This window comes from Sander lucioperca, chromosome 1 (genome assembly GCF_008315115.2).
Source record: "Sander lucioperca isolate FBNREF2018 chromosome 1, SLUC_FBN_1.2, whole genome shotgun sequence".
Classification (NCBI taxonomy): Eukaryota; Metazoa; Chordata; class Actinopteri; order Perciformes; family Percidae; genus Sander; species Sander lucioperca.
This window is the reverse complement of record NC_050173.1, coordinates 20,365,088-20,380,969: the sequence shown is the minus strand read 5'-3', so window position 1 is coordinate 20,380,969 and position 15,882 is coordinate 20,365,088. Positions and strand designations below refer to the sequence as shown.

The window sequence follows — 15,882 nt, the reverse complement described above, 5'->3', positions numbered from 1 at the left end:
TGTAGCTAGCTAGCTAGTAAGCTGATGTCCCCATTCTTATTACTGTCTACTAAGCAGTGAATCGTTTCTCTAGATGGGCACAACCGCAGAACTGAACAGATCTGAATTGCTGAACAAATCAGAGATGTGACTTGTGATTTAAAGTGTGGAACCAGGCGAAGTTTGGCTAGGATTTAGTTTAAAACCTGTATAGTCATCTGACTGCTAGTGTTTTTTGACCCATCACCTTTTTTTTCAGCTATGTTGACGCCATTAAAGACAAGACAGTGGATTTCATCACTGGATGGTTCTGCATAGTGTAGTTCCTGACTCAGGGTTAATCCTATATATATATATATCTCCCTTTAAAGACAAACCATTGCTAGAACGTAGAACTTGTTTGTGACTGTCTTTTTCCACATGTTGTTTGGGATGAGATGTTCCTGTCAACAGAAACTAATACTTACGCTGGGGTTTTCCGCTGCTTGAAAAGGATGTTGACTGTAAGCCACTAACTACATATGAACCTGACTGAAGCTTTTATGGGAAATTGTGACATATCACTCTGCTTGCGCCATTTCCGACCACAATCCTATAGATTGAAGGCTTCCAAATAATTTCGTTCTAGTGATTATCATCAGCTTTGTTCTCAAGGGGATGACTGAACCTAAAACAGGGCGGAAACAATGCCACACACCATTACACCAACCACAATGACTGAAATAAGCTGTAAGGATTCCTTTTGTGTTGACCACACACAGTCACACATGCTCAGATTGAAGTCTGAACTTTGATTTAACATTTATATCACATATTATATATCCCTACAATATATATTATAATATTGCTTTGTAGGATGGATCTGTTTGTGTGTCTTTGTGTGTGTGCAGTGTCTACAACTGATATGCACACACTCTGACACTTTTGCCTCGTTCCATCAGGTCATCAACTATGAGTTTTCCCAGGATGCATTAGCCCAAGGGTACAGGCAGTTAGGGATACCCTACTGGTAGCTGTGTGAGTGTGTGTGTGTGTGTGTGTGTGTGTGTGTGTGTGTAAGCCGGTGCACGTTGATGAAGATGACAGGGGAGTGGGCTGAGGCTGTTTCTCTTGTTGCCTCTAAATAGGAATAATAAGCGCTTGGTCCTTATCAGAGCATCACTGTTTTCTGAGAAATTCGAATGGCATCCTGTGGTTGTTTGTCACCAAGACAACACCAAGCTACCAGCTAATCCAGGTTATCTGATGGGTATGTCAGCAGCTCAGGACCTTACACTTGTCTATATTCTCCCAGAGCAAGCTGCTGAAGCATATTCAGCATCACTTATGTGCTCCAGGGAAAATGCCAAGTTTATAAATAACATTTTGTTGGGTTATTTTTTCCCTTTACTTTCTGTGTCTATAAAACCATATTAAAATGAGACTGAGTACTAACTGCATACCTACGTCATCAGCTGAGGGCTTTGATCGGTAAATAGGCGGAGGATGAGTCATCCTATTCATTTAGATTACCTTACACTTTTACAAAGGCTTTTTTCCTCATCAGATTGCCTCATACTTTGGATTTTTTCTGGTGGCGTCACTTTGGGTGGTCCCCAAGTACAATTTTAGATGTAATTTTTGCTGTTTTTATTTTTAACCCAGCATACAGTCATTACAGTACAGCACTCTTTTTCTGTGTTGTGACACAGGTGATTTGTTTAATCTGATATGCTGTAAATAGGTAGGGACCCAGATGCAGAGCAGCCCACAGAGATCAGATTTTGTGCACACATTTACGTCAGCGTCCTGCAGAAATACTCAAACTAACCTTCTGGTCAGACCATTCAGACCACATTCTCTGTTTCCATTCCCGGCCAAATGAATTAAAAATGACACAAGATATTTAAATAGACAAAGTTTGACTCCTGAAACAGATGGTCTGGACTACATTTAGATTTTTTACTCTCTCTCACACACCCAGGCTATTTGCCCTTGGCTGCTGTAATGTAAATGGTTAGGGCCTTTTATAGAAAAGAGGTTCCAGCTGTATTATTCTGCTGCCATCTTTGCCAACCATGCACCATACATGTAACACTTGCCATCTCTGAGGAGGACTTACAAATGCCAAACCCCATGATACTTAATTTTATGAATTAGTCATAGGCAGTTTCACAGACCCTTGAGTGGGAAATGTAATGTGTCATTCTGGGTAAGACTTTGTATGACAATGTGCTCCAGTGGAGCATAAAGTGCTTCATTTTCAAAGACTTAGACCATACAGTATGTCTCTACTCAACTTTTATTGAAATCTGATACAACAAGACAAGAAATATTTCTGCAAAAATATACCCCCAATCTTCAGAAGGAATCTGTGATTAAATAGGTTACAACAAAATGGCAAACTATAATATTAATATGGGATCATTCATGATTTTATAACATGCAGGAATATATTAGAAACTTAAAATAGTATATAAAAAGTATCCGTAAGTGCAGACTGGCTGATAAAAATAAGATAGCTTTCAAAAATAAACACAGAAGTTGTCAGATTTTCACACCAATCTTAAGTGTGTGTTTACATGTTCTTTGGGAAAATTCGGACACATTTGTACTGTGCACACCCCTTATCAGGCTTTGCCACAATGAGAAAGCGCATTTTATTTTGCAGCATCCATCTTCTTTATGCTTCTTTTGGGTCTGTCGTTCTGTCCATCATTCAGTGGATCTCCCTGAGAACACACAACAAGTCATGTAAATATTCATCGAATATCATAAGTTTGCGTGTAGGAGAATAAACACTACTGTATGTGAGGACTCACCAGGACAGAGAAAGCCCCAGAACGACCTGAATTCCTCTTGGGTGGCTCGATCTTCACCTGTCTTCTTGCTCTTATCACCTGGAAGTGAAATCCCAGATAGAAGAGTGTCTTAACAACTCACATTTAAGGACACAAACTTATTTCAGCACACTGAAAGAGATTTTGAACATTTTCCAGTGCAAAAATGAAAGGACGTCATCAGAAGTAGATGTAGACCAAAGTGATTCAATAAAACCAAGTAAGGTGGCCTTATAACTCTGCCTGCATAGCCGGGCTTTTTGCCCCAGCTTTTCCTTTGCTCGGGGGTTGTCATGGAGACTCACCTGTAGGGGGTTGGATGTCTTGTCGTTGGTAAGGAGGGAGAAGGAGCCGAGGCGGGATTTAAGCTTCTTTTTCTTATTCGCAGCTTGAAGTGTCAAGTGCCGCCTGGACCTATCAGCCTGATACACAATGGACACTGGCATTAGTATATACATTGATATATCCTGTACACACCCTTTGTGTTCTTTTTAAATTCACTCAATTGATTTACAATTTGGATAACACACAATTCTCAGCCCAAAGAATATTACATCTACATCCCTCCAGATGCTCTTATATGGTACTTTTTTGATCACTTTCATCAACAAATAATGTGGTTTCTGTGGATCATTTCTGTATTTCAGCAGATGATTCAAGATGACTAAAACTAAAACAGCAGCAGCCACTGCTGAAAACCAGTCCCCACCTTCAGGAGTCACTCCTGTGACTCCTGTGTGACTAAAGAAGAAGTGGTTTACCTGGATGAGAGTGTTAGGGAAGCCTTTGATGGAGACGGCCCCAGGCAGGCCTGAGTGGCTCAGGTGGGTGGAACCCCTCTGCTCCAACTGTCTTTTACGTCTGAACAAAACCTACAAGGGTAAGACGGTCACAACCACATCCACAACCACAGATGGAAACAACAACTCCTGCACGTCTCTCCCTGTTTGGGAAAGTGCATCAAGTCTAATGTGAGCTGGATACTGAGTGGAGCACATTCTCATCTTCTCTCATCCTGTCCTGTCCTTGTCACATTTAGGCAGTCAAACTCCAGCATTAAGGGGAGGAAACTGCAAAATTATTATTGTCAGTGGCTCCACCATTTCCTGCATTTCTCATTGATCTGTGCATAAACGAAGCACTGCTATTGATCCAGTCATTTTCATAATAAATGGACTGTCACATTAAGAAAACAACAGGTTTCAGTTTGCCAATTAGGACTTACCGATACCACATTGTTTCCAGTATTGGATAATAACTTCCTACCCTTTCTCTTTTTTTACTTGTAGACGACTACAAAATATTTGCCCCGCAATCATTTGCGCTGGCATTTAAAGTGTTACAGTGATTGCGGTTGACCTACATTTGAATTATTTTTTATAAGTTTATTATTGTGGAATGAGCTTTGTGCAGTATTCCCTTATGCCTGCTGTGTAATTCCTATGACCATGAATCAGACTCCCTCAGAGTAAAATCGGCTCTGAACTGGAGCCCTGGCAAACAGGAACTAAAGGATTCAGACTGAAGCAATATCCTTGAGTAGAACAGGAGTACAGGAGCGGTGGCACATACCTGTTCTTCAGTCAAGGGTAGCGCCCTCTGCTGCTTGTGATCATCATACTGAGAAGTGAAGGAGGAGAGGATCAAGAGTCAACACTGATGCTGTGATATTCTTACACTGCAGCATGATTCAATGCATTGTTTTCACAGTTCAAACACTAGCTACTGACTGAAAAGCTGGCCTGTGCATTGTTAACAATTTATGAATATGTGACCATTTAGTAATTCCTTCACAGTCCTTCACATTGGTTATGTTTTCATTTAGTTTTACTGTGTGAAAATAGTTCACTGATCCAGACAAACCATGACACATTGTCCTGTCTAACAAAATGTCACATTTATGTCATTACTTGACAAAACAAATAATTCTTCAGCACCAAAGTCATCATACATGGCAGCATTTTTGGCTAGGTGTGTGTGTGTGTGTGTGTGTGTGTGTGTGTGTGTGTGTGTGTGTGTGTGTGTGTGTGTGTGTGTGTGTGTGTGTGTGTGTGTGTGTGTGTGTGTGTGTGAGAGAGATAATAAGCAAAATTCAGGCTCCATTTAAACCTGCCACAATCCAGCTGGCTTTCTGCTGTTATGTGTTGACGAGTCCCATAAATGAGTCATTTAATGTATTCCACTCTGGTATAAATACAAGGAAACTAAACCAAATGTAGCCTCTGAAAAGATGCTGCATCAGTTATTAGTTAGTTCCCACCACATTTGATTTACAATTGCGCATGCTGTAATTAAAATACAAAGAACTGCTGCATAAAAGCACACATGCGGCAAAAACTCCCTCAGATGGAACAGAATTCCCAATGAAAACTCATGTGTGAGTGAAAATCGTCTTCACTCCTAGCAGCTATGCAATCCGTTGTCCAGATGAGGGTGATTACTTTGGACAGAACATGAGGACTGTCCACAGAAAAATGCCAACCACAAGTTTAAAGTATAACAGCTGTGAGCCACATGAAAAGCCAAAAAAGGGAGCTGAAAGATTTTGTTCCACGGAGGGGTATATTTTTGGTGTGGTGACTGTAAAAACCATAACAATGAGACTTTGTTTCTGTTAGAAGAAAAAAATTATATGTCTCCACAGGTCAGGGTTAGACTGTACATGTCTGCTGCCATCCTGACACACACTTGACCACTATTATCGTCACAGCAGCCACTTTCGAAGGAGTCAGAGTGAACTTACATTCCAGCAGAGTTACTGGCTTCCTCTGACCACTGTAAGAACACTGACCACTGTGTCTGAGCAAAAATTACTAAAACTAAATCAGTACGCTACTGGTCATTTAAACCTAAACTGAAAGTACAACGTGGTTCAATATCACTGTTCTTTTCATGAATTATACTGATTGTTGAGGTGCTTCCTAAATTGTTATGCCAATCACATGGAAGAAATGTTGGTTAAAAAGGCAGATGTGTTAGAGACCGAGCTTTTTAAGCTTTGAGTCAACTGAGATTTGGCTTGTAGAAAAGAGACAAAAATGCCTAAACTATTTTATAAATTCACTGCAATTTTCCAAAATTTAAAACACTATTCTCTTAAAATTAAAATCAAACTGACTTAACGTAACATTAGAGATGTAGCTCCATGTTTCACTGCCAGCTTGCATTACATAAAGTGCTATGTAACGTCCTTGCTGAGGAAAAAAATGCTGATAATTCAGATTCTTTTCACTTTCATTAGAGAGAAGGGTTAATTATTATGTAGTTCGCTCCAGCAAACAACATTTAAATGGCATTAAACAGACTGCACTTACCTCTGTAGTGTCACAACAGCACATATGACTGACACATAATGAACACCTCTGGTTACCACTGTCCTTCCCTAACTATCACATCCATTAGAAGTGCGTCTCTTACCTGTCCGTCTGCGGTCTGTCCGCTGACACACAGCTCTCCCTGTGTTGCTCCTGAGCAGTCGAGGGCGTGTGACAGCAGGCTTGCTTGCAGGCAGAGCAGGCACAGCCAGATAGTAAACCCCATGATCCAGGCAGGAACTCGAGTGTTCCCAGCCCCTGTCAGCTCCGTGCTTTATACTCTCGGCTCTGCTAATGGGGAACAGATGCAGGGGAACAGGAGGCCATGCCAGCTTCACGCAGACAAACAGCCCACCACAAGCCTGTGCTCTACGCCAGCCAGTGGCCTGCGGTCCTGCAGAAACATGTCAGACATCTTGAGGGGCCTCCCCTTTAAAAGCTACCTCCCCCTACCCCGCTCACCCAACTCAAAGACGACATTTTCCACTTATGCCTGCACTGTAGCTCTTGCCAAACTGTGTGTGTGTGTGTGTGTGTGTGTGTGTGTGTGTGTGTGTGTGTGTGTGTGTGTGTGTGTGTGTGTGTGCGTGTGTGTGTGTGCGTGTGTGTAAATCAGAGAGAGCACAGAAAGAGTGGGGAGAGAGAGAGAGAGAGCGAGAGAGAGAGGAAACTTTTGTTGTCAAACCTCTGTACATAAATGAAAAATTGGTGGTTTGGTTCTTGTAATGTCTTGAAGAAATGCTGCATTATGCAGTGAATTAGTCTGCTGGCTCAGTGTAGCTGAATCACTTTCTTTGTGCTTTCAAAATGTACAGTATATGTACAGTGGCTGTTTATACAGTTCTGCACTGATCCAAACACTTCAGTAAGCCTTTTGGAATTACAGTAATTACTCCTCAGTAGGCTTCTTGGTGGAATATACAGCAGCTATCAACACTGTCAGTCCATCTTTCAGCTCGCAGACTTCTGTTGACTGAACACTGGCAAAGGATTGTCAGATGTGGATAACAATCATTATGGGTCTATTAGGGAAACTACTCATGATCATTTGGGAAAGAAAAAAACTGAAAAAAGACAGAAACCTAGTGTGTTAGAGTTCATTACCTCTTTAAATTGTATGTTTTACATTGAGAGAGGTTAATGTACCTCTGTGGAAGTTTATATGGCCTTTAAAACAGCACACTATGAAGAATGCATCTCCTGATGTGGCATGTTACACATGAATAGGCACCCTGTCTCAAGGTGTATTGCAGGATGGAAAGAGTGAGTGGGAGGAGGAGAATCTAGTCTAATGTCTTAAAACCTCATACTGTGGGTCGCAGAGGAATTGTCTCCCGCTAGGATTGGAATGATATACTGCTGTGAAAATTGTGGAAATTAAATAAGCCCCTTCACCACTTCCCTGTGCTCTGGCATATCAGTGAAATATGATGCATCTTACTCAACAAACTTGCATCAATAAATCTGTAATCTCTCTGACAATTTCCCATTGAGTCACCCCCACCACACATACACACACACACACACACCCTTTTTTCTTCGACGCTGTGTCGGAACTGTTGTTACAAAGTTCTCCCTGGAGGTTCGGAGAGACCACACTAGACAGCTGCGGGCTAATGATGTGAATTGATGGAGGGGCTGTTTAGTCAGAAAACAAAGGAAGAGATTAGACCTCAACACAGCAAACACTGCTTTACTTAGCAGCCAATCCAAAATGGACTCAAGTCTAGGAGTGGACAAACATGTCAGCCATTTTACTGGACAGCCCAAGCAATTCATACCAGTGTCAGACCTTTTGAGAATCAAAGTCTGCGCTTCAGTTTAACAAAACATCAGATGAATTCTCGTAAGACGGTGCTGAAATCATGTTACCAAGGTTACAAGTTTGCATTAGCCTCTCATAAACCACAATGTGGCCATGTTAAGAGACAGTAATCAAAGCAAAGGAGAGTTATTTCATACCCTAAATCCCTGTTATTCCCTCTATACTTTCAAAAGTAACTATTTAATGCATCTCAGGGAGTTTACTGTAAAACAAATTGCTATGCAGAGCCACTCAGTATTTGCCCTCCTCTGCCTCCCTATGGGGAAAGTGGCAGCGGCTCTGTTTTGAGCTGCTGTCAGTGTCTGAGGATAATGCACAATGGCCAGCAGCTGTTGACCTTGTGAAAAGAACTGTCTACTCTGACCAGAGATAAGAAGACTGGCCATTTGTGACACAGAAATACTTGTAGAAATGTGTTTGTGTCTGTGTTTGAGGGTAAGACACAAAGTTGTTTGGCAGCAGTATGGCAGATGAGAGAAAATAGGAAATGTGAATTAGGAAACAACATCTGGATTAGGAGACATGACTCATAAAGTAATGGATGTTTTGGATTATGTAATTGAAACATCGACTCTCTGACGGGCACATTTGCTAGGGGTTGGTTCACCCAAATTACAGAGAAACATTTTGTCTCACTTATGGTATCTATTCATGCAGATATTTTTGGTTTTATTTGCCCAGATTTTGAGTTATCTGAAAATAACGCCTCCGCCCAAATACTATGGAGGTATGTGGAATTATGTTGGTGGTGCTGAAAGCATTACTAAAAAAAACAAAGTAGCCTACAATAGGGTTGTGTCTTTCCAGACACATTCTCCCTGTTAGGCTACTCTGTATCTACAGACCTCGCTTTTAACCATTTTTACATCAGGACTATTTTTTGCCAAAAGAAATAGTCCTGATGTAAAAAATGGTTAACAAAGTGGGATTAGGGGTAAATTAAAACATTTGTTTTTGTTGAAATTGCTAATCCAACCCTTGACAGTTAAAGAAGTTTGACGCTTTGGGAAATGCCTTGATTCCATGGATGTATAAAGAAAACTTATTTGCTTTCTTGCTACTATAGCCAAGAGACAGTCAGCTTATCTTAGTATAGCATAAAAACTGGAAACAGGAAAACAGCTAGCCTGTCTCTAAAACAAAAAAATACCTCTACCAGCACCTCTAGATAAACAAGATATTACATGTTAGTGAGCTTTAAAAGTGCTGGTAGGCAGATTCTGTAAACTTTGGACAAAGCTAGGCTAGCAGTTTTCCCCTGCATCCAGTATTTATGCTAAGCTAAGATAATTGGTTGTTTCCTAGCTGATATTGAACGAAAATACATGAGAGGGGTAGGCTATCAAGTTAGCAAGATGCGTCTTTGCGTCAATACGCACCACTTGGCAAATTTGCTTCTAACTGTGTTTTTCCATTTACTTTTATATTCAGTTGCACTGCACTTAAATTTGCTTTGCATTCTGTCTGAACACAGTAAGAAAATCAATCTCTGATTTGAAAAAGCCATGCATTCTCCCTATCACATACTGTAAAGGGATTGTGTTGGTCCTCAGCTCAGTGCTTTATAGAGCAATGTTGCTGTAAATTAAAAACTACAGCTACCCTTTATAGCTCTAGCCTACATACTGTATGTATGCATGTGAACACTAAAACAAATAATAGCCAGTGTGAGAGGAATTGCTTTGCTCTTGGCTTACCATTAGATGAAATAAACATCTAACAGTCAATTAGCCTCCTTGTGCATCAAGGTGACATTTGTCCTATTTAGGCCTCCATTTGGCAACCCAAACTCAGTCATGCTCCAAATAACATTTCCAATCATGTCTCTGTGTAATTGTATGCAGATAGTGTCTGTTTGGCAGATGAAGCCAAACAGACAATATGACTTAAAGAGCTCAAGCTTCTATCAATCTTTAATATAAATAAATACCAAACTTGTGTTTTTATTTAAAAAATTTTGCACCAGCCAGCTTCCCTTCCGATGCCTTGTGTAGTATTTTTTCAGTCTAATGCTGACGTACAACGTATAATACAAGACTTGCCAAATATTTACATCTTCCAATGTTCTGTATTAGGCTCTGTCAATTCTCTATTAGATACAGGGGAGCACAGCTATGGAACAGTTATATCAACACTGCATTTCAGTCAACTTCTGTCAAAAAATTATGAAAAGAGGCTTAGGACTTTATTGATCTGAACTATTCATATCTGATTTTGTTTGGCCTTTCTGTCTCTCATCACATAAGTCCACATATCCTCATTTTATCTATATTCTTGTCATTTATTTTATGCCTTTATTGTTTATGTAGCCAACCTTATCCTTGTTTTGTTTTTTAATTCAGTGCTTACTTGCATTCAATTTGTTGTTGTTTTTTTAGGACTCTTGTAATTGTAATTGCTCATTATATATTTTTTCTTCTTCTCTTCCTTCTATAAGCCCCTAGGGGTTTCCTTAAAGCTTTAGTGCGTAACTTTTTGATATTAATGAACATCTGTTATATTCAAGCCATTGCCAAATGAGTTGCTACAAAGCTAATTAAGACTATCAGCTCCACACAACTCTTTATGTATTTCTCAGTATGGCTATGTTCAGAAGATTGTGTCGTCCGGCGACTTTTGCGCGCAGAAACTCGAGTGAAGATAATTACCTCTTCTGAAGAGTCCATCATGTTTTTTTAATCCTCCGTGTCCTCCTTGGCTACTAGCAACTGCGTGGAGGAGGGTTGGGGGCTGTGCGCGATCACGGAAGGCTTGTATCATATGGATGCGCCGACTTAGAATTCCTCATGGGGGCGACAGAAACTACGCACTATAGCTTTAATCTCACCTGCACAATCTTTATTTTATTACTTTATTTTCTTGTGTTACTGTTGTCTTGATTTTATTGTGCAAACTAAACAAATCCAAATTCAAATATTCAAGAGAACTCCTATGTGTGGGAAGGGTAGCCTAAGGGGAGAACAGTGTATACTTTGTCGGGTCATGTAGATAATAACCGCTAGCTGAGAACTGAAACTCATGTCCCCACCTTCACTCTGTACAACTGGACAAGCTTTTAAGTCTGATTATAAATCAATACTCCTCTACAGCACATTGTCCTCTTCTCTTTCTATGCAGCTGCTTTGGTAACAGCTTTGTGAAAGGTGCGAGTGAGAGAAAAGCAGTGAGGCTTTCAATCCTTTCATGTGGAAACAGCAGAGGAAGCCAAGGACGAGGCTGAGGAAAAAACGGTACGGCTGTGCTGCAATTTGTGTATTTGTCATTGAACAAAGAGGGATTATTATTACATTTCACTTTCCGTTTATGTGTCCTTGGCTGTTTGAGCATTAGAACGCAGAGGAGTGCTCATTTGATTCAAAGTAAACCTTAAATATATCATCATTTACTGACAGTATTTGTCTTTAATCTCACATCTGATGCCCGCCACGGAATTTTACTGACTAAAGAGGCATTCGGCAATCACAGCCCTCATTTTCCCAGCACCAGACAGATGAAATATGGCTTTATTCCAAATGCAGTCCTTTAGATCTATCTACAGATTGCCATAATCAAATTAGACATCAAAGCTCCCAGGAAGGGAAAACATTCTGTCTGTAGAAAATCAATTAAATCACAAGTCACTGTGCCTAGGGGTTCTGTGGAAACATGACATCTCAAGGGAGTCAACACATAAACACAAATATCTTTGAAATAGTGGAAAACTCCTATCTTACTCCACAAAAGCAAGAAAGTAGGCCAGGTGCATGTTAAAACATTTGCTTGGTAACAGATAAACAATTTTAAGGATTTAATATGACGACTGACATTATGTGACAGTTAGACATGTGTGCTAACATTTATTTTGAGGATGTAAGCAGGTTGCTTTCCAGTTGTAAGCTTTGTTGACAGGCATAGTCTTGGTAAAATGAGCACTACACCCTGAAACACTGTTAAACGGTAGCTATTTTCATAATGCAACTTCAATCTTTGGGTCAATTTTGTTGATTGTCAGTGTGTCAAGTTTGTTTGTTTTAAACCATGGCACTCCTTGATAGTGATTTGTTTTTCATGGCAACCCCGCTTACCCACCTCTACACGCACACCTGCTACCTTTTCAGCTTAAAATTAGACTATCTATCTGTTATAAGAACCTATTGAACCAACAAAACAAATGACACTGATGTAACTTGTACAAACATCAATATTAAGTGAAACATGTAGGTTTGTTCTCAATCATTCAGAGTCAGCAGCTTTTACTGCCTGTATGAAGGTCATCATACAAGTCATTTAAAAGGAAAGTCTTTTTTTTGCGTGAGCTTACTTGGCACAAAAAAAAAAAAAAGCTATCAAAGGCTGCAGGCCTTTGATAGCTTTTCCTTGCAGATAAAGCACCCCAGTATGTCACAGCTAGCCTTCCCTTCTCCACTAAAAGCCTTAAGCCAAATAGCTTTCACCCAAACAAAATGTAAAAATGTAGTAAAACAATGGATATGAACGAATCCTGTGACATCCTTTGCCCATCACTGAATCTTAGAAGCCACAGCTGTATTGGGTCATTGCAAAGCACATGGGGAATGAATAAAATCACAGCACACCGACCAGTGTTCAGTCAGCCAGAATGCCAAACAGGATATCCAGAGAGAGTGTCAAACGTAGTATGGGTCGTGCCCTCTCACTATCTCTCATTTATTTCCCATCCTCTCCTTGCTCTGGTTACCATGGCAGCAAGGAGTTGGATTCAAACAATGCCACTGAGGGTTGAGGCCGTTGACGAGAGGAGAGAGCTGACCATTTCTGTATCTGGGTTAGACAAGGTGTGGACGGGCACAGTGTGACGTGTACGCTGCTGTACGGCTCTCTCCAGCTGCTGCCACACATGCATTATTACATACATTACCAGAGTACAGTCTATTTTTGTTAGGTGAATATGGATCCATAAAGAACTGTTTTTCTCTGGATGTGTTGTTCAGATGCACATAGGAACTGAAATTCTCTTTTTTGTCTCTGTGAACATGTGGAATGAATTGAATCTGAAATATTATTTGAATACTAACAGGCCTTTTTTGCTTTTTGTCCTCCAACACATCGTTGCTCTGAAAGTGAGGACTGCTACTTTGTCCACATACTAAAGACTTGCGAGTCCTTGATAATCAGCAACAAACAACATCGCTCCCCAGAGGGGGATAGCAATCATGTCTGCAAATTTCAATGTGGTAAAAATCATTTGTTTTTATTCATGTGCTTTCACTTTACTGTCCTAGTCTGTTGCAAGTATCACAAAAGTCATAAAAGTGCTCAGTCAACTATCTGTTATCTACCAACAGAATTACATATCCCATTCAGAAGCATTTACTTGTAAACTACCTGTGGAATGTAGTCCAATATTGACTCTCCTTTCAGCTCTGCTCAAGTCTCCACCAACTCTTGAGTAACATATCTGGTTCATTAGCAGCTAATTTCTTTGCTATGTTTACCAGCTAGCCACTAACTTTGTTTCTCTGCCATTTGTTGATGGGTAGAAACAGTATCACAGCTTTTTCTTTTCTAAAACCAGCTGTGTGCTGCGGCTTTAAATGAGTTTGACGAGAGCTTTGAGATGTAAGTTTGTTAAGGGCCGTAACAAAAAAAAATGAACTGAAAGATGCTAAAACGTAGAGCTATGGGGAACTGCAGAGTTTGTAATAATTCTCTGTTTGTCACTGCGAGTGACCCCTTACAAATTGCAGATAGTCTCTTGCTCTTTTCAATATCCTTTTTCTTTTTCTGGGCGAAGAAGAAGACTCCTGTTCCTGAAATTATGATTTTGAATACGTGTGGTCGTCCATGTTTCCTTCTTCAAACTTGCCGGGGCCGGGAAGCTACGATACCCATTAGCAGCATTAGCAGCACCTGTGAGTTTATCATGTGACAGCAAAAACGTGAAAGGCGGAGCAGTATATCCTGTATGTCCCTTACCGGCTAACGTATTTCAAGATGGCGCATGAATATGGAGTGTTACCCCAGTTCATGTGAATGCAAATGTAAAATTTCAAGCCAAAAGGAATACTTGGATTTGATGGTGGTGGTAAATATTCATCAAAAAGGACAAGTTTGTGAACGGGCAACACAGATTTTGATAATGAACAACTAAACACGTTACACACTGGACCTTTAAACTGGTGCTAGAATGCTTTAAGCTAGCTAATGGATTTGTGGAAAGTAGTTATGTATATTTTAACTAGAAGATAAATAATAAATTCATCTACATTTCTTCAGATATCCAGGTGCACTCATTGCTGAAATGATCACAGGGGTTCATCTGGGCTGATTCACTGGTGGTTAACACGTGTTGCTAAATCTGGGTGGCTAGCAACAAAAACACCTCTTTTGTAAACAGCTGTGGCTAAACTTGGCTGGAGAAAACTATTGGCAAGCAAACCGGGAAGTAGAGCGGCTGGCAAATTTACTCTCACTCATCCACATTTGTGAAATAAACACAGGAAAGGAGGGGGGGGGGGTAGCAGGCTTCTGTGCAGTGTGACTAATATAGTCTGGAAGGAGATTGACCAGACTGTCAATATGTTGTGGTTTCTAAACACTGGAAGGGAAAATAATTAGTTGGGCTGCTGGAGGACTAAAAGGAACATCTTAGAGTGTGAGTGCCAATCTAGAAAGCTTTGCACTACGTGAAAAACACAGTGAAATGGGATCTGGCCAGAAAATGTTCATACTCTGAGGAGCTTAAAAGCTGGCCAGCATTCCTCACAGGAATATCTGACCTCCTGTTGTCCAGACGTTTTCCTTTCCATGACCTGGCATATTCATGCATTGCATTTTTGTTTGTGTTCAAATGCAAAACAGTCTTAATGAACATCTGCTCTGAAGGCATTTTGCAGCACCTGAGTAAACAGGGGAAATGGCTTCATGACTCCCTTCCACCACTGAAGCCCCATCCACCCTGGGGATTTCTGAAAATGCATTTATCAAATGTAAAAATGATGAAAAGCTAAAATCCATCCATCTATTAATCAAATGTAAAAACATATTAAATATGAAACAAGCTTCTCTTTTTTCCCCTCCCTATAAAATGAAATATTCTTTCTTCCCCTTACTCCACACAGTGAAGAGAACAATGAATGGAGTGACTCACTGTGTTTGTTTGGTATTTGTTTGCGTTGTTTCCAACACTGGGATGGCCACTTACAGGCAATTAGTCATGCTGAGTGGGCAGAGGCTTCACCTCCACCTCGTCACTGACAAACACAAAGAAAATGTATGTGGAAGCTGAGCGACTGCAGACTGAACGAGCCGACTGTGGTAAGGGGGGAAATGTGTTGCTCATCTTGGCATTAGTACAAAGAAAGCAGAGGATTTAACAAATACATTATTGTTGGATTAAAAGCAGGAGCTTTAAACCAAAATCAATACTCTGACCCAGAGGTCTGTGCTACCTCAGGCATCTAATCCTTTGATAGCAATTACGACAAATCATATATTTTATAAATTGTTTTCCATTGATTATCTGAATATGCTTTATGGGCTTGTTAACATCTGCTTTATAGCCACTTGTAGTTTAAAAGGTAATCATATATAATTCTACTCAAGAGAGGTCAGTCTTTCCCTGCTGATGGAAATTATGCTTTTTATGTCTTAAGACATGCATGTAAACAGATTTTCAAATTACAGTACACTTACTTTCGCACCATTAAGCATTCACACATAGTTAAATGTCTTTTTCAAAAATCAGATTCTAGAATCGTCAGTCTTAGATTAAAGGTGAATTCCGTACCTTTCCACATGTTACCCTCAAAGACAGCACGAGTTAAGTGAAATTATGATTGAACTACAATAAAGATGGAGGTTCTGGGAGTTGGCACTTTATTGGTTGGATTATCTGAATGATGTGATACTTGAAATGGGACACATCTTGTTGGCAACATATTTATTCTACAAATGCAGACTTTAAAAGACAATCCTATTGATTGGT

General features: G+C 40.2%; 2 protein-coding genes across 2 annotated transcripts in view; one reads left to right on the top strand and one right to left on the bottom strand.

Annotated features, from left to right (window-relative positions):
• The window catches only part of LOC116037858 (myosin VIIA and Rab interacting protein), a 153,414-nt gene that overhangs the window by 12,522 nt on the left and 125,010 nt on the right, over positions 1 to 15,882 (top strand). Inside the window, exon 2 of the mRNA XM_031281917.2 lies at positions 11,055 to 11,167. The gene's annotated coding sequence lies outside the window, so the exon portion shown is untranslated. The remainder of the gene's footprint in view (positions 1 to 11,054; positions 11,168 to 15,882) is intronic.
• Positions 2,242 to 6,551, bottom strand: si:dkey-12l12.1. The gene is made up of 6 exons (XM_036000084.1): positions 6,216 to 6,551; positions 4,371 to 4,418; positions 3,560 to 3,670; positions 3,104 to 3,220; positions 2,781 to 2,858; positions 2,242 to 2,690 (listed from the first exon to the last, which is right to left on the bottom strand). Exons 1-6 carry the CDS (start codon positions 6,336 to 6,338, stop codon positions 2,619 to 2,621), a joined length of 549 nt encoding a protein of 182 aa, XP_035855977.1. The 5' UTR covers positions 6,339 to 6,551; the 3' UTR covers positions 2,242 to 2,618.